The following is an 18,641-nucleotide window of genomic DNA, read 5'->3' on the forward strand; positions in this document are numbered from 1 at the left end:
CAAGAACATGAAGAAATAAACAGTGCTGGTTCCCTAATATTAAAGTTTCAGGAATGTGGTTATTGCTTTCCAGAAGAGACCATGAGAATGACCTTATTTCTGACAAAGGAAAAGTTGAACTCCTGCCTTTGGTCTGCCTGATGAAACCAGCAAAAACATCAAAGGAGAATGTAATTGACAACTTTGTCTTAATTGAAGCTGATGCTCCCATGTTGTTTTATAATGATGGTACTCTGGCTTTTTCAAAGGAATTAGCTCAAGCAGGAATTTTTTTTTAAGTATACAGAGCTCATTCAGTGCTAAGCCTGTTCTACATACTCAAAATAATCTTCTGAAGAAATAAATTTCCCCATTAAATGAATGAGGAGATAGAGGTTTCTGTAAGTGAAACGGCTCATCTAAATTCATATAGTTGGTGAGCATGGGAATTTTCAATGCCCTCCAGTCAAAGACCACCAGGAACATACCTGTGGTTGGATAGGTTGGTTTTATTACTTGTTATCACAAAGTGGACGATGCAAAACACAAGGTATGATGGGATATCTCAGTAACAGAGGGTTGGAAAGGACATTTAGGATTTGGGCTTGGATTAAGTAATTTGGGGGAGGGTGTATGTTCAACAGGAGAACACCAAGGCCTACCAGTATGTGCCAGGCCAGCTCCTGGATACTAGGGACTGCTTTTATTTTTCTCAGAGCCTGAACCCAGATCCAGGTTTGTGTGGTTGAAAACATTTCCTGTGTTACTCTCTGTTCATAGAAACCTGAAAAGAAGACAAGCAGACAAAGAATTTCATCTATGAGTTTATTTCATCTACTACCTTCACCACCTACTCTGACTCAACCTCTCCTATAGTCCTTGGGATAATTGCAGACAGTTAATAAATATTTGTTGAATTAATGAAATAATGAAAATGTCAAAAACTCCAGAGAACAACTATCTGGGTGCAAATTGCATCTCCACCACCTATCAGTATGTAATTTGGAAATTCTTTTTTTTTTTTTAAAGATTTTATTTATTAATTTGACAGAGAGAAATCACAAGTAGACGGAGAGGCAGCCAGAGAGAGAGAGAGAGAGGGAAGCAGGCTCTCCGCTGAGCAGAGAGCCCGACGCGGGACTCGATCCCAGGACCCTGAGATCATGACCTGAGCCGAAGGCAGCGGCTTAACCCACTGAGCCACCCAGGCGCCCCTGGAAATTCTTTAAAAAGATTTTATTTATTATTTGTCAGAGAGAGAGCACAAGCAGGGGGAGCAGCAGGCAGAGGGAGAAGCAGGCTTCCCACTGAGCCTGATGCAAGACTCGATCCCAGGACTCTGGGATCACCACCCAAGCTGAAAGCAGAGACTTAAGCAACTGAGCCACCCAGGCATCCCTGGAAATTTTTAATTAAATGATAACATTGTGTAAACTTTAAAAAGTTTTCCTTTACCCATTTGTAAAATGGAGAAAACCACCAAAGCCATTCAAAGGACTGCTGTGAGGGTCAAATAAACTATTGTGTGGAGTGTGCTTAGTTAGAGCTCAGCAAATGTTAACTATTGTTATTTTCAGGATAAGTAGTCTGTTAGTTTTGTGATCATGTGTTCAATATTTTTCCCACAAGGCATGAAAACAAAGATCTTGTCTTGTCTCTTATCGCCAGTCCCTAATACAAACAAATGTTTGATAGATAAATAAGTAAATTGGCTAAAACCCAGGAACTCCCGCATTTAGGTGATAATTTTAGTAACTTAAATAAAAGTTGCAAAAAGTATATAAGGAACTCCCATGTACCCTTTACCTAGATTCACTACTCTTTAATATTTCACCTCATTTGCTTAATCATGCCTCCCCACATACATGCAATTTTCTCTGAGTAATCCAAAATTAAGTTGTGCCCTTTTAGCTCCAAAATACTTCGGTGAGTATTTCCCAAGAACAAGGGCATTCTCTTAACAAAGCCACAATAGAGTGATCAAATTTAGAAAATTTAACATTGATACAATAGACATTAGGAACTAGTCCACAATCCATATTCAAATTTGTCACTTATCCCAATATTGTACATCACACCTATTCTGCTTCCCATTCCCCCTCTAGAATGCAATTTAGAATCACACACCACATTTTGTTGTCATGCCTCTTTAATCTCTTTTAAATCAGGATAGCTCCTCAGCCTATCTCTGACTTTCATAATACTGACAGTTATTTTGTGGAGTGCCCTCGATTTGGGATTATTTCATGTTTCCATGTGAGATATGGGTTATACATTTTTGATAGAAATATCACAGAAAAGATGTTGTGTCCTTATTAGTGCGTCTTATTGGAAGGACCATGATCTTTACTTGACCTATAATTCGGATCACTTTGATTCACTTGCTCGAGGTTATACCTCTGTAAAATTACCATTTTCATTTCGTAATCAATAAATTTATGGGAGACACTTTTAATGTGTAATTACCCTATTCCTCTAGTTCTACCATTCATTATTGTTTTTCTAACTCCATCAGTTTTGTTAGTTGGGATTCTACTAAAAGGAGGGGTTTTCCCTTCTCCTTATCTATTTACTTCTTTATTTATATCAGCACAGACTCGTGGGTTACCATTTTATTTCATTAGTTACACTCTGTCACTATCATCATGTATTTTGATGCTCAGATTGCCCCTAATTGGTCAGTGGTATCTCTCCTTCAAGTTAGTTCCTGTGTCTTTTAACACGTTCTCATCATTCTGATTCCCATCATCCTTACATTTCGGTTCAACACGATGTTCCAAGCTTAGCTGGTACTTTCCCTGCCCTGACTCAGGCTCTTTGAAAAAGCTGCCTACCAGCCCCTGTTTCTCCGCTTCCTGCCCTCAGGCGGAACCTTAGGGCCCCTGACCTGGGCGGGAGACCCGCGCAGCGGACCAACCTTTTCCGGTTATGGCCGGAAGTCCTCGGAGAGGGGCGGCTTTGTGTCAGGTGACCGGAGTCTGCGTAGGAGTCATCGCAGTTCTTACCCGACAGCCTGAAGGGACAGAGTGGCAGGGACGGACGGATAAGCTGGGTTGGCTTCAGCGGTGTTGGATGAACAGAGGCAGGTACGTGATGGGCTCGGGTGGTAGTTTAGCGGCTGTCGAAGTTGAGGGACGCGGGCAGGGTTTCTGCCTTACTTCTGCCTTAACCGGGCCCACAGGCTGAGACACCTGGCCCGGCGGCGCAGAGACAACAACCCCCGCTCTGCTTGGGACCCTCGCCCCAGAAAAGAGGTGCAGTCGGGGTTGTGGTCTTTTATCCTGTGGTTATAGTTTTGGGAAACTGAGGCCCCGAGAAGGAAAAAGACAGCCACGAGCTCTCCTTTCCGGGCAGGAACTCACTCTAACTCACTTTCTGTCCCCGGCTCGAGACAGCCTTCTCAGGTGGATGTGCTTTAAATGATTTTGCACAGTTGGGCTTGGGAGTGAGAGAGCCGAGAGACTTCGCCGCATACAGCCAGTTGTGCGTTATGGGCCCAATCCATTCCCTTTGTTGCGCCTCCGTTTCCTCGTTTGTAAAACAGGGCAGTGTGCCTAAAATATGGTTCTTATACTGGTCTGTTTTGAAATGTCTCGAGGTGCATGCTTTCAGCGCCGTTCTCAAATAAGACTTCTGATTTAGAATCTGGGTCGGAACCTGGGAACGTTTTGAACATAACACCTCGGGGGTCCTGTACACACTGATGTTTGAAGGGCACTGATTTGAAGTGCTTTCCTGCTGTGAGTACTAGATATCCGTATTCTTTGCTTTGAGGAAGCTGGAGCCGTCTCTGGATCTTTGAAAGAATTGGGATGTTTAGCCCAGAAAAGAAGAGTGGAAGGAAACTGTCTTTAAAAACGGAGAACAGTTGTTATGGTGAAGAGGGCTTCACTTTTTATCTTTGGGGTTGAAAGTGGCAGAGCTCAGACCAGTAGGCGGATTCTCTTGGTTTAATTGAAGAACTTAATGCTGGTCAGAGGTGACCAGCAATGGAATGGATTGGCTCCAAAAGTAATGAGCTTGCGGTTAAAGGAGGTATATAGATATTAGATGGAGGTCCTTTCCAACCTGAAATGTCTGATTCTAAGTAACTCTTTCAACCTTTCTGGTGCTGACTGACTTATATTTTCTGCCCTCTTTTCTTGACACCTTCATCCCCCCCCCCTCCCCCCGAGCCAGCCTACATTTTGTAGAAGTAAGGCTAGTGGTCTGATTTAATGTAATCTATCCCCATCTTTTTTTTTTTATTTAATTTTTTAAAAGATTTTATTTATTTATTTGACAGACAGAGATCACAAGTAGGCAGAGAGGCAGGCAGGCAGAGAGAGGAGGAAGCAAGCTCCCTGCTGAGCAGAGAGCCCGATGTGGGGCTCTATCCCGGGAGTCTGGGATCATGACCCAAGCTGAAGGCAGAGGTTTTAACCCACTGAGCCACCCAGGTGCCTCTGCACCATTTTTTTTTTTTTCAGGGACTTTGGAATGGCCCATCTGATAAGGGCTCCTTAAGTGTTGTTGAATAACTAAGGAGGTACCCCACCCCATTGGTTTGTAGCTTATGTTCTTAGAGTAACTTGGAAATGCTGTTAAAGACTTTGTGTTTGAGGGCGCCTGAGTGGCTGAGTCAGTCAAGCATCTGCCTTGGGCTCAGGTCTTGATCCTAGGCTCCTGGGATCAAGTCCCGCATTGGGCTCCTTGCTCAGCGGGGAGTCTACTTCTTCTGCCCTCTGCTCATGATCTCTCTTTCTCTTTCAAATAAATAAAATCTTTAAAAAGAGAGAGAGAGAGACTGTGTTTGATTGGGAGAAGCCAGTGAACTCTTTGGATCACAGAATTGAGGAACCTTTGTCGAGAAGGGCCCCTCAGGGTTGTTCAGGCCAGCCTTTCCTGCCCGGATCATAAATCCCTCTTTAATCCTCTATCCACCAATGTATTATATAGCTCTTATATCTAATGAGAGAATTTTTGCAATCTGTCGGCTAACTTTTCATCCAGCATTTAAAACCAGTCATCCTAGGGATTTGCCTTGCCTGCCAGTTCATCCTCCCTAATGTATAATCTACAGGTAATGCTTCTAGCATATCTTTAGTTTTCTTTTCTTTTTTAGATCTTACTTCTTTATTTGAGAGAGGGAGAGCAGGACCTGTGGGGGTGAGGAACAGTGCAGAGGGACACTCTGTGCACTGAGTGCAGAGCCCCAGGGCTCATGCTTGGACCCTGAGATCATGACCTGAGCTGACCAAGCCCCCCATGCACCACTAGATCATCTTTAGTTTTCTTTTTCTTTTCTTTTACTTTTTTAAAAATTTTATTTATTTACTTGGAGAGAGTGTGTGCGAGCGAGCTTGGGCACACAAGCAGGCAGAATGGCAGCCAGAGGCAGAGAGAGAAGCAGGCCCCCTGCCGAGCAAGGAGCCCGATGTGGGACTCGGGATCATGATCTGAGCCAAAGGCAGTGGCTTAACCAACTGAGCCACCCAGGCATCCCTGTCTTTAGTTTTCTAATTGAATGTTGAAGTTCCTAAAAGCAGGTCACGTTTTCAAAACCTGAAGAATATATAGAGTGCCCTATGGAGCAAAGATTCCATATTATGACCCAGTTCTGCTTACATTCTATCCCCCTCCCAAAAAATAGATTGTGTTTGCGCTAAGGCTTCCTGCTTGTGTTTACCTTCCTGCTTTGTTTGTGTTTCCTAGGATTAAAAACAAAATTGTGAAATGCTTATTCAGATAATATCCAGGTGCTGGTTTAAAATGATCATAATTCGGGGCGCCTGGGTGGCTCAGTGGGTTAGGCTGCTGCCTTCGGCTCAGGTCATGATCTCGGTCCTGGGATCGAGTCCCGCATCGGGCTCTCTGCTCAGCGGGGAGCCTGCTTCCTCCTCTCTCTCTGCCTGCCTCTCTGCCTACTTGTGATCTCTCTCTGTCAAATAAATAAATAAAATCTTTTAAAAAAATTAAAATAAAATAAAATGATCATAATTTGGTGATATCTTTAATACTTACTAATCTGAAATTTTTCTTTTAAAAAAGTACCTGAATCAGCATTTCCAAAGTGTGTTCTTCAGGCCGCTACTCGGAAGTGATGCTTCTGAAAAAAAGTGTTCCATAGTAAAAAGAAGTTTGGAAAATGCTGTATATCATTATCTTTTCTTGGAACTTCTCGGCATATAATACCACATTAAATATAGTGAGATGTCCTATAATAAAGAAGCATACCTAATTTTGTTTAACCTAGCGTTGCCAGACTTAATTGTTGTGCATGCAACACTTCTTTTTTAATTGAAGCACACATTGGCAAATTCTTTTTTTTTTTTTTTTTTAATTTATTTAAGTAGTCTCTACACCTAACATGGGGCTTGAACTCATGACCCTGAGATCAAGAGTCTCATGCTTTTCTGGACTGGACCCACCCTGGTGCTTCTTAGAAAGCAAATTCTCATTTGGAGAGTCTGCAGTTTATGGTATGCAGGCCAAATCTGGCTTTATTGCCTGTTTTTGCATGGCATGTGAGCTAGGGATGGATTTTATATTTTTAAATGGTGGGGAATAGATCCAAAAAAGAATAATGTTTTGTGATATGTGAAAATTACAGGAAAATTAAAACTATAAATAAGATTTTATTGGAATACAGCCACACCCATTAATTTACATATCATCTTTGGCGGAAGAGTTGAGTGGTTGCCCCGAAGACCATATGGTTTACAGTCTAAAGTATTTATGGTATGGCATTTTACAGAAAGAATTTAACAGCCCCGACTTGCATTGTGTACATTTTCTAAATTTTTTACCATGTACATTTTTTAACTCTTTGACTTTTTTACATTTTTAACTTTTTTAACATTTTTAAACTTTTGTATAATTTATTTTATTTTGAAATAATTTTAGACTTACAAAAATAATACACAAACTTCCTGTATATTTTTCACCCAGCTTTCCCTCATGTTAACATTTTACATAGCCATGTTAAAATTATCTAAATAAGTAATTTAACATTAATACAGTACTACTAACTAATCTGTAGACTTTATTCAGATTTAGCCATTGTTCTTTTTCTTTTCCAGGGTCCAGCCCACTTTCCCACATTGCATTTAGTTGTCAAGTCTCCTGAGTCTCTAGTGATCTGAGACCGTTCCTCAAGTCTTTTTCGTTCTTTTTTTTTTTTTTTAATGTATAAAGATTTTACTAACTTATTGTAAGAGAAGTCACAAGTAGGCAGAGAGGCAGACAGAGGGGGAGGGGGTAGCAGGCTCCCCGCTGACCAGAGAGCCTGATGCAGGACTCAATCCGAGGACCCTGAGATCATGACCTGAGCTGAAGGCAGAGGCTTAATCCATTGAGCCACCCAGGCACTCCTCCTCAAGTCTTTTTTGTCTTTCATAACTGTAAACTTTATTTTTTTAAGCTTTTATTTATTTGTTTGAGAGAGAGAGAAAGTGTAAATGTGGGGGAGGGGCAGAGGGAGAAGCAGGCTCCCCACTGGGCAGGGAGCCCCATGGGTTGGGGGTGGGGAACTCAATCCCAGAACCCTGAGATCATGACCTGCATGACCTGAGCTGACGGCAGAGGTTTTTGTTTCTGTTTTTTTTTTTTTAAAGATTTTATTTATTTATTTATTTGACAGAGATTACAAGTAGGCAGAGGCAGGCAGAGAGAGAGGAAGGGAAGCAGGCTCCCTGCTGAGCCGAGAGCCTGATGCAGGGTTCTATCTCAGCTGAGCTGAAGGCAGAGGCTTTAGCCCACTGGGCCACCCAGGCGCCCCTTTTGATTTTTTTAAAAAACAGAATTCACATATTGTAAAATTTACCATTTAAAGAGTACAATTCAGTAGTTTTTAGTATGTTCACAAGGTTGTATAATCATCACCACTATTTTAATCCCAGACCATTTTCGTGTCCCCCCAAAGAAAACCTGCACATGTTTGCAGTCACTCCTTGATCCCCCGTCTTCCATCCCCTGGCAGTCACTAATATGGATTCATATAGTATGTGCCCTTTTTACAATGTGGGTCTTTTTGTGTCTGGCTTCTTTCATTAAGCATATGTTTTCACTAGGTTCATCCATGTTGTGGCCTGTATTGGTACTTCATTATATTTGATGAATAATATTTCATTGTATGGTTACAGCACATTTTGTTTATCCATTCATCAATTGATTGACATTTAGATTGTTTCTGCCCTTTGGTTATTATGACTAATGCTTTGGTGAACATTCATGTGCACATTTTTGTTTGAACATATTTTCAGTCCTCCTAGATGTGTCTCCTTAGGAGTGGAATTTGCTGGGTCATATGGCAACTCAATGTTTAACTTTTTGAAGAACTGCCAAACTGTTTTCCACAGCAGCTGCACCATTTTACATTCCTATTAGCAATATGTGAGGGTTCCATTTTCTCCACATCCTCTTCAACACTTGTTATTGTCTCTTTTTGTGGTTATTATTATAGCCACCCTGGTGGTTGCAAAGTGGCATCTAATTGTAGTTTTTATTTTCATTTCCCTAATGACTGATGATGTTGAACATCTTTTCATGTGCATATTGGCCATCTGTGTGTCTTTGGAGAAATGTCTATTCAGATCCTTTGTCTGTTTTGTAATTGAGTTATTTGTTACCACGCACAGTTTTGCATGTAAATATTAAAAGAGTTTGCAGATTGCCTGAAGCCCTTGAAGTAACTGAGAGTGAGCTGAACTGCAGAATCTGGGGCAATGCCAGTAACTCCCTGATCTGAATGAGGTTGGATTTGGACATGCTGAAGTGCAGAGTAATTGTCCCTTTGAAACTGCTGACCATTCAGAGCTTCTCTCAGCTCCAACCACTACTGATCATGCACAGGTGGCATGGCCATTGTCAGGTAAAAGGGGTACTACAGTATTATTTGAAATGTGATAAGACCACTAGGAGGTCCTGACATCTGAGAGCTACTCTGGTGGTTGTCTGGTCACAGTCAAGGAGTAGAGGAGTCAGTGGTGGTTTGGAATACTCCAGACTTGTGATATTGGGCACCTGCGTGGGGTGGCAGAGCTACCAGTGCACCTATGCCTCTTTTGACTCCAGAGCATTTGGCTATACCCAGACCATCTTACACATATAATTAAAAAATAAAACAGGGGCACCTGGATGGCTCAGTTGGGTAAGCATCCAACTCTTGATTTTGCCTTAGGTCATGATCTCAGGGTTGTGAGATCAAGCCCTGTATCTGACTCTGCATTGTGTGTGGAACCTCTCCCTTGAGGTTAAGCATCTACCTTTAGCTCAGATCATGATCTCTGGGTCCTGGGATCAAGTGTCACGTCACTCCCTGTTTGGTGGGGAATCTGCTGCTTCCATTCCCTCTGCCCCTCTCCACCTCTTCCCAATTTGTGCTCTCTGCTCTTTCTCATGCTCTCTAAAATAAATAAATAAAAAGAAATTTAAAAAAAAAAGAAATTTTATCTGTCCCTCTCCTTCTGCCCCTCCCCCTCTCTTTAAAAGAAAGTTTTTACAAAGAAAAGAGACACTTTAATTTTCAATGTTTCTAATGTTTTAAGTTACAGTAAACTAAATGAGTATTGATTATTACTTTTTCACTTCACTAAGCATGTGTACCAATAGTAAGAGTGTTTTTAATGTGATAAAATTTTAAAAATTCACAGATAATTGTGATTTTCCCATTGGTTATTATGACCATTTTTCATAGTATCAGCTTGCATTTTTATTGTTCTGCTTTACTGTACCAAACAAGGGTTGTCTGCATTTTCCTCCAGCATTTTATTTGTTGGTAGAATTCGTGTCCTTAATAAAAAAATGTCCAAAATGCAGAATCTTTACATTTAACTAAGAGGAATTATTCAGTTAGACTAATGTACACCATTCCCCTTTTACTTCAGACTTATAACAGATAAAGAGCATTTCTAGCGTTAGGGGCCTTGAAACTCTCTGACAGTTAAATAAAATCTTAAAAAAAAGAAAGAAAGAAAGAAAAAGGATAGGTTTCCTTTTCCAAAGATTAGAAGGACTGGGGGATGAGGAATGAGATATGATAATCCTCACAATTAGAAACCAAATAGAGGCATATTCCTGAGAACGATTAATTGAGTAATTCACTCATTTAATAAGTATTTTAATAAAGTATGTAGAAATTAAGATGGGAGACATTACAGTATAGAAAACACAGATTTTTCTTATTGATTTAGAAATAAGAAAAGATTTATCCAAATACCAAACTTTAAAGATGTAAGGAAAAAGGTATATTTTGGGGAGCAAATACCTTGAACAGGTGAGAGGAAATGTAATCCATGGTATGAGTGGGTAGTTTAGCCTTAGTTAAGAGCAGAGATAGTTCATGCATGGTAGTAAAGAGAGAAAAAAGAATATAAGACTACAGACAGAGCCAAGTCGTCCTGTTTGGAAATAGAAAGATAAGGCAGCTCTCTTGTTTTTAGTTTTTTTCAGGGAAATAATAAGGATGGTCATTAGTGAAGGTGAAGAGAAAGTAAGGGCTGTTTATAACTGAAGGAGTAAAAAGTTACGAAACAGCCATCACAGACTTATAAATTACATTGACTCAAAATATGGTGAAAGGATTGCTAAAAATTGCAAGGGGTTTGGGGTGCCTGGGTGGCTCAGTTAGTTGTTGGGTGTCTACCTTCTGCTCAGGTTCCTTGCTCAGCGGGAAGCCTGTTTCTTCCTCTCCCACTCCCCTGCTTGTATTCCCCCTCTCGCTGTCTCTCTATTAAATAAATAAATAAAATCTTAAAAAAAAAATTGCAGGGGGTCTTGAGGTCATAAATTCAAGGTAAGTTGATCAGAAAATCTCCTTCTTGTAGGCCTATTCAATTCTTTTAATATATCAGTAAATAGGAAGGCAATATTTTACTGGTTTACATTTTTTAAAGTAAGTCCTTTATGGAAACTAAGGGGGGGAAGGAAATTATGGAGGTATGCATATGGGGAAAAGGATGGACCATGAGATCTAAATAAGATTAAAAGGAAGAAAGCACTTGAAGAGCCTTAATGTGCAGTAGAAAGAGGGTAAAGTTAGTGAACCAGCCATCCCAGGTATTTTGAAGTCTTATCAAACTGAACAGTTAAGAAGGAATTTGCTAGAATTTGGGAAGTGGTGGTCAGATGATGAGACTACTGAAATACATGTTTTAGTAGTCCAGTAATAGTTAATGACGAATTTTAGAGCCTGGCCACAGACAGGGGTTGGTGAAGTTGAGCAGAAAACAAGATATTAATGAAAAGCTTAAAGAAGCAAGTGGCTGGATCAGGTACCAGGCAGGTTATCTCTGGAGATATTGAACATACTCTTAAAAATAATGGGAAATGTGGTGGAGAGAAGTGCAGTTAGGCAGATGCTAAAATAGAGAAATTAAAGGACATGACCAGCTCAGTCAAAGGAAATATGCGCACTGATTAGATTAGACTTGGTAATCAGTTACACTGATAATCTATTCACAATAAGTTCTATTTAATACTTTCTTCTTTGAAATGAGTGTGTGTGTGTGTGTGTCTGTACTATAAATTACACTGTTCTGTGAGGAGTTTGTAGAGAGGTACCTTTGCACGTGTAAGGGGGGTCCACTGACCATCATTAAATTTTTCTTTGTTCACTGATCAACCTAGGGTTGGAACTATGTTGTAAAGAAGTCAGAGCTGTTTAATGAGAAATTAGGGCTAAATGAAGTACAGAGGTTTCTTTCAACCTAAATAAATTCTCCACAGTTAACTCTGGTTTTTACTAAGCCCTTTTCCCCTATTAATTGGTATCACAGTACCTTTAAAAGGACACATAACTTTGGAACTTGTTTTTTGAAATAGTTAGGAAGTTCTAAGTGGAAACTATTTTGGGTGAGAGGCACAAAACAGTAATTTTAATTGTGAAGGTAATACATGTTCATATTGGGAAATACAGAAAAGCTTACCTCTCTTCCTACCCACATTGTTTCTGAAAAGAGCCTTTATTAAGTTGCTTAAATTTCCTTGTTTCTCCCCCAGTGTGTACATTTTTAATGGTTAGAACCATTCAGTGCACATAGTTCTATAGCTTGCTTTTTCTTGTTAGCATTTTTAAAGATTTTTTATTTTTAAGCAATCTCCACACCCAAGGTGGGGCTGGAGCCCACACCCTGAGATCAAGAGTCATACACTCTAAGGAAGGACTGAGCCACACAGAGGCCCCTCGTGTTAGCATTTTAATGCTGATGTCTCTGTGCTTTTGCCAGTCTTTTTTGTAAGCATTACTTCTGATATATACACTTAGCCATTCGGTTATTCAGTAAATTAATAAGTATTGCTTGGGTATATAGAACAATGACTCAGCATGTTCTTAGTGAGGAGAATTCTGGTTTCTTTCTAATAAGGAGCACAGATTCTTTTAAAAACTTTTATTGTGATAAAATATACATAACAGAATTTACCATTTAACCATTTTTAGGTGTACTATTTGGTAGCATTAAGTATATTCACAGTGTGTGCAACCATCACCACTATGTGTTTCCAAAGCTTTATCATTACACCAAACAGAAACTCTATACCCATTAAACAGTAACTTCCCATTCCCCCTTCATCCTAGCTCCTGGTAACCTCTGATCCACTTTTTATCTCTATGAATTTGTCTATTTTAGATCTTCTCTTTTTTTAAAATTAAGACAGCATTCACCCATTTTTATTGTTGTTGTTGTTTTTTTAGTTTTTAAGTAGGCTCCACACCTATCATGAGTTCAAGAGTCACACACACTGGGGCACCTGGGTGGCTCAGTCGTTAAGCTTCTGCCTTCGGCTTAGGTCATGATCCCACCGTCCTGGGATCAAGCCCTACATTGGGGGTCCCTGCTTAGCGGTAAGCCTGCTTCCCCTCTCCCACTCCCCCTGCTTGTGTTCCCTCTCTTGCTGTGTCTCTCTCTGTCAAATAAATAAATAAAATCCTAAAAAAAAAAAAAAAAAAAAAGACATACACACAACCAGCTGAGCCAGCCAGGAACTCCTGTTGTAGATGTTTTCTGTTAATGGAATCATAAAATAAATGACACTTTGTGGAAACATAGGATCTTTTTTCCAATTTTTTTATTGTAGTAAAATACACATAATAAAATTTATCATCTTAACCATTTTTAAGTGTATAGGTTAGTGGTATTAGGTACATTCATACTGTCGTGCAGCCATTACCACCATCTATCTCCAGAACTCTTCATTTTGCAAAACTGAAACTCTTGTACCCATTAAACAGTTAACTCAAGGGTTCCTGGGTCACTTAGTGGGTTAAAGCCTCTACCTTTGGCTCAGGTCATGATCCCAGGGTCCTGGGATCAAGTCCCCGCATCAGGCTCTCTGCTCAGCAGGGAGCCTGCTTGCCCCTCTCTCTCTCTGCCTGCCTCTCTGCCTGCCTGTGATCTCTGTCTGTCAAATAAATAAAATCTTTAAACAGACAGTAACTCACCATTCCCTCCTTTCCCATACTTCTGGCAACCACAGTTCTACTTTCTGTCTCCGTGATTTTGACTCTTCTAAGTACCTCATATGACTGGAATCCTACAGTATTTGTCTTTTTCACCTAGTTTATTTCACTTAGCATAATGTCTCCAAGGGTCATCCATGTTGTGGTATGTGTTAGAATTTTCTTCCTTTTTAAGACTGAATACTCCATGGTATGCATGTATCACATTTTGTTTATCCATTTATTTATTTGTGGCTGTATATTTGGGTTATTTCCATGTTTTAGCTGTTGTAAATAATGGAAATATTAATGTGGGTGTACAGATATTTCTTTAAGACCCTGCTTTCAGTTTTTATGGCTATATACCCAGAAACAGAATTGCTGGATCATATGGTAATTCTATTTTTAATTTTTTGAGGAATAGCCATAGTGTTTTCCACGGCAGCTGTGCCATTTGACTTTCCTACCAAAAGTACAAAAGTACACTAAGGTTCCAGTTTCTCCACCTCCTCAGCAACACTTGTTACTTTCTGTTTTTTGTTTCTTTATTTTGTTTTTATAGTAGCCATGTTAATGGGTATAAGGTGGTATTTTGTAGTTTGGATTTGGATTTTTGTAATTAGTGATGTTGAGCATTTTTTCATGTTGTTTCATGTTGTTTCCACTTGTATCTCTTTGGAGAAATGTCTATAAAGTTCTTTGCCCATTCTTTTTTGTTTTTAAAGATTCTATGTATTTGACAGAGGGAAGCAAGGAGAGCAGCAGGCAGAGGGAGAGGGAGAAGGCAGGCTCCCCCCCACCAACAGCAGGGAGCCCAATGGTGAATTTGACCCTGGGATCATGACCTGAGCTGAAGGCAGATGCTTAACTGACTGAGCCACCCAAGGTCCCCTCCTTTGCCCATTTTTGAAATGGACTGTTGTTTCATTGTTGTTTAGTTTTGGATTTTTTTTGTTTGTTTGTTTTTAAGATTTTATTTTTTTATTTGACAGAGAAAGCACAAGCAGAGGGAGGGGCAGAGGGAGAGGGAGAAGTAGGCTCCTTACTGGCAAGGAGCCCACTGCAGGGCTTCATCCCAGGACCCTGGGATCATGATCCAAGCCAAAGGCAGACGTTTAACTCAGCCACCAGGGTGTCCCAAGTTTTAGGAGTTTTCCATATATGTTGGATATTGATCCCTTAGATACATGATTTGCAAATATTTTCTCCCATTCTGTGAATTGCCTTTTTATTCTGTTTAGTGTCTTTTGATGAACAAAATTTTAAAATTTTCATGAAGTCTAATTTGTCTATTTTTTTCTTTTGTTGCCTTTGCATTTGATGTTTTGTCTAAAAAATTATTCCCAGAAATGTAGTATTTAAAGGAGGGAAGAAGCTACCAAGTGGGTTCTGGCTTAAGAGTCTCTGAAGTGGGGGCGCCTGGGTGGCTCAGTGGGTTAGGCCGCTGCCTTCGGCTCGGGTCATGATCTCAGGGTCCTGGGATCGAGTCCCATGTCGGGCTCTTTGCTCAGCGGGGAGCCTGCTTCCCTCTCTCTCTCTGCCTGCCTCTCCGTCTACTTGTGATTTCTCTCTGTCAAATAAATAAATAAAATCTTAAAAAAAAAAGAGAGTCTCTGAAGTGGTCTGAATTGTCACATAGTACTACCACGGCCCCTACTTTTCTACTCTTCACATCAGCTAGGATGTCATGAGTACATCTCATTGAGCAGTGGCAGGAAAACATCACTGAATGGTGGTCCAAGGACACACAGAGGTCAGAATCAGCAAGCTGTGACTTGTTTCTGTGGAAATGGTCTAGTGGTCTGGCTGGCCATTCCACTCTTGGTGTTAGTCACCGGGTTGATTCCCCTGGTAGTCTCTGTAGCACCTGGTTATTTGATATCCATGCTCCCAGTTGCTCCTCAGAAGTGCTGTGTGGTATAGTCATGGGGGAAGTTTTTAAAGAGGAACAGCTCTCTCAATATGGGAGTGGGTCCTGGGCAAAAGCCCAGGGAAATACTTGTCTTTTCTTAGCACTACCAGCTCTGCAGAGGCATTTTTCAGTGAGATTCTTTTTTTAAAAGGACAGTTATATTATGACTAGACCATAGATTTCTTGAGGGCAGGACCCAGAACTTTGTCTAATTTATTTATTTATTTATTTTTAAAGATTTTATTTATTTATTTGACAGAGAGAGATCACAAGTAGGCAGAGAGGCAGGCAGAGAGAGAGAGAGGAGGAAACAGGCTCCCTGCTGAGCAGAGAGCCCGATGCGGGACTCGATCCCAGGACCCTGAGATCATGACCTGAGCTGAAGGCAGCGGCTTAACCCACTGAGCCACCCAGGTGCCTTCTAATTTATTTTTATCAGTGAGCATAGTCCTTGGCATTCTCCAAATGTTTCCCGAACTGCTCTGACAATTAACATCAAGTGGCTCAGGACACAAACCTGATTTGTAAAAGTCAGTATTATATATTATTCTAAATGGTATCATTTTGGTTTTATTACTTTAAACTGTAGTTGGTTTATCTTACATATGCTCTCTTGATGTTCCTCCTTTGGACCTCCTTTTTTTTTTTTTGGACCTCCTTTTCAAAGGAGAAGTGAGATCATTGTTTTGTCAAGTATGAGCTAGGAGTTCTTAAATTCTTATGAAGTTTTCTCCTTAATTAGTTAAATCTTATCTTTTATTTACTTTTTATACTCTACCTTCAGGATATTTTAGAGCTCTTTAGCTCAGCCTCAGGTAAAATCTGAATTAATGAGATTTTATAGATTCTGTATTAATAAGGATTTACTGACCACATGAAAACAAAGGCAAAACTCTCATTTTGAAAACTTTTCTCAAAAAGAAGGAAGGGCAGACAAAGTTACTCTATGTGTAAGTGAGGACCCTGGCTTAGTGAGTGGCAGAGTTGAGTGTCAGACTAGTTCTGGTTCCAGATTTTTCCTTTCACTGTATTATACTTGAAATCTACAGCCCTTAACTGAGATCTTTCCAATCTGAAGATTTTTTTTTTCTTAAAGATTTTATTTATTTATTTATTTGATAGAGAGAAATCACAAGTAGATGGAGAGGCAGACAGAGAGAGAGAGGGGAAGCAGGCTCCCTGCTGAGCAGAGAGCCCGATGCGGGACTCGACCCCAGGACCCTGAGATCATGACCTGAGCCGAAGGCAGCGGCTTAACCCACTGAGCCACCCAGGTGCCCCTGAAGATTTTTTTTTTTAAGATTTTAAACATTTATTTGACAGACAAGGAGCACAAGTAGGCCGAGAGGCAGGCAGGAGGGAGTGGGGAGGGATGTCTGTTTGAGTTGTATAGTTCTAAGTCTGGCTATCAGATCTATCAACCCACGCACATTTATGAGGTGTTCTTCAGGTTTCTGGCCCTGTACTGAGTAAGGCACCTGGAAGCTGGGACCAAGGATGGAGACACACAAACAGCTCACTGAAATGTGTTAAGCACATTGGCTTGGGAGTTGGGAAGCTTTGCCTCTGACTGGCTCTGATCAAATGACCTGACTACTCTTAACCCTTAATCTAACACCCCAGGGGATGCTAACAATGGTATGGTAGTACTTACCGCAGAGGTAGGTTATGAAGATTAAATGAGATAATTCATGTAAAGAATGCTGTGTGTTAGCTGACATTATTCATGGTAATAATAAATATTAAAAATGGCTCCTGATTTTAAAACTTTTGGTGAAAATCTGATTTTGCCTGAATCAAATTAAGTGTATCCCATTCTGGATTTTCTCATACACAGTTCTGATGTTGCACCTACTATGCCTTCAAAGAATGATGGCCATTCAGAAAGGGAAGTTGTGACTCATTCATTAAGCAAATTAACCAAGTACCTGCTGATTACATAGCTCTGTGGGGAATATAAAAAAGGATGACTTTTTTTATATTTTGTGAGATCTTTATGTACCTTGTGAGATCTGACAGTGAGGGTAAGATTAATATTTTTTAAGCTCTTAAGTCTGCTGGCACTGTGCTAGTGCCTTATTGTTTTATCTCTTTAATTCTTATAAACTGTCCTGGGAGAAAGGTAATAGCCCATTTTACACATAGGAGTAAAATAAAGGCTCAGAAAATAATGTCTAAAGTTAACCAAGTAAGTGGCAGAGCTGAGATTTGAACCCAAAGCCGTCAAATTCCTCTGCTATGCTAGTTTTGGTTTTTTGTGTTTTGTTCTTTAAAGATTTTATTTATTTTAGAGAGAATGTGGGCACGTGAGCTCTGGCACAAGCAGGGGTGAGGTGCCCCATAAAGAACATTTTAAGACCGTGATAGAAAGGATGATAAAAGGCAGCTCTCGGATGACCCTTGAAAGTTTTTACCGTTGATCATGCAAATCCTGCTTTACCTTTTCCTATGAAACCTGGTAAGCTTTAAGGAAAAGCTCTGAAGGGGTGCCTGGGTGGCTTAGTCAGTTAAGCATCTGCCTTCAGCGAGGGTTGTGATCCCAGGGTCCTGGGATTGAGTCCCACATGGGGCTCCTTGCTCAGTGGGGAGTCTTCTCCCTCTCCCTCTATCCTTCCCCTCCGCCTGGCTCATTCTCTCTCTCACTCTTTCTTTCAAATAAATAAAATCTTTTAAAAAGGGGCGCCTAGGTGGCTCAGCAGGTTAAGCCTCTGCCTTCAACTCAGGTCATGATCTCAGGGTCCTGGGATCAAACCCTGCATCAGGCTCTCTGCTCAGTGGGGAGTCTGCTTCTTGCTCTCTCTCTCTCTCTGTCAAATAAATAAATAAAGTCTTAAAAAAAAAAAAAAGGAAAAGGATTGAAGTTTAAACCAAATCAAAGAAAAACCCTTTCTATGCAGAAGTACCTGAAGACAATATGAAAAAGTAGGAATAGCTGATCCCAGAGTCCCCACTCAAATATGAAGGGCACAAGGAATCTAAGGCCTTTCTTCTGCTTCAGTCCCAGCCCCTTGCTGCCTTATCATGCCCATATGCGCTCTGGGCTCCAGCCACCCTGAACCCAGCACAGTGCATTGTCCACTTCTCCTGTGTTCTATGTCTTCCCAGCATGCCTTGAAGTCATGCCCTCTATGTGTATTTCTGTCAGCACTCAGCAAGCTTAGGCTGCCTTGTTTACTTATCTGTGTCCCCCTTTAGACTGAAACCCTTTATCTCTGTATCCTGAATGCTTGGCATATAAGATCTTTGGTAAATCTTTAAAGATAGTGTGCCTGAGTGGTTCATCCAGTTAAGCATCTGCCTGCCTTTGGCTCAGGTCATGATCTCGGTCCTGGT

General features: G+C 40.6%; 1 protein-coding gene across 3 annotated transcripts in view; it reads left to right on the forward strand.

Annotated features, from left to right (window-relative positions):
- The first annotated feature begins 2,892 nt into the window (after nucleotides 1-2,892).
- Nucleotides 2,893-18,641, forward strand: part of RNF185 (ring finger protein 185) — a 38,602-nt gene continuing 22,853 nt past the window's right edge. For 2 of the 3 annotated variants that reach the window (XM_004766400.3, XM_004766402.3), the window contains exon 1: nucleotides 2,926-3,065. Coding sequence is in view for 1 of the 3 variants with exons in the window: in XM_045065819.1 (XP_044921754.1) it covers nucleotides 2,908-3,065 (158 nt within the window). In the remaining 2 variants the exon portion in view is untranslated. Of the gene's footprint in view, nucleotides 3,066-18,641 lie in introns of all 3 variants that reach the window. The other variant, XM_045065819.1, reaches the window with a different exon arrangement.

The sequence above is a fragment of the Mustela putorius genome, unplaced genomic scaffold (genome assembly GCF_011764305.1).
Source record: "Mustela putorius furo isolate JIRA1106 unplaced genomic scaffold, ASM1176430v1.1 tig00000081_pilon_pilon_pilon, whole genome shotgun sequence".
NCBI lineage: Eukaryota > Metazoa > Chordata > Mammalia > Carnivora > Mustelidae > Mustela > Mustela putorius.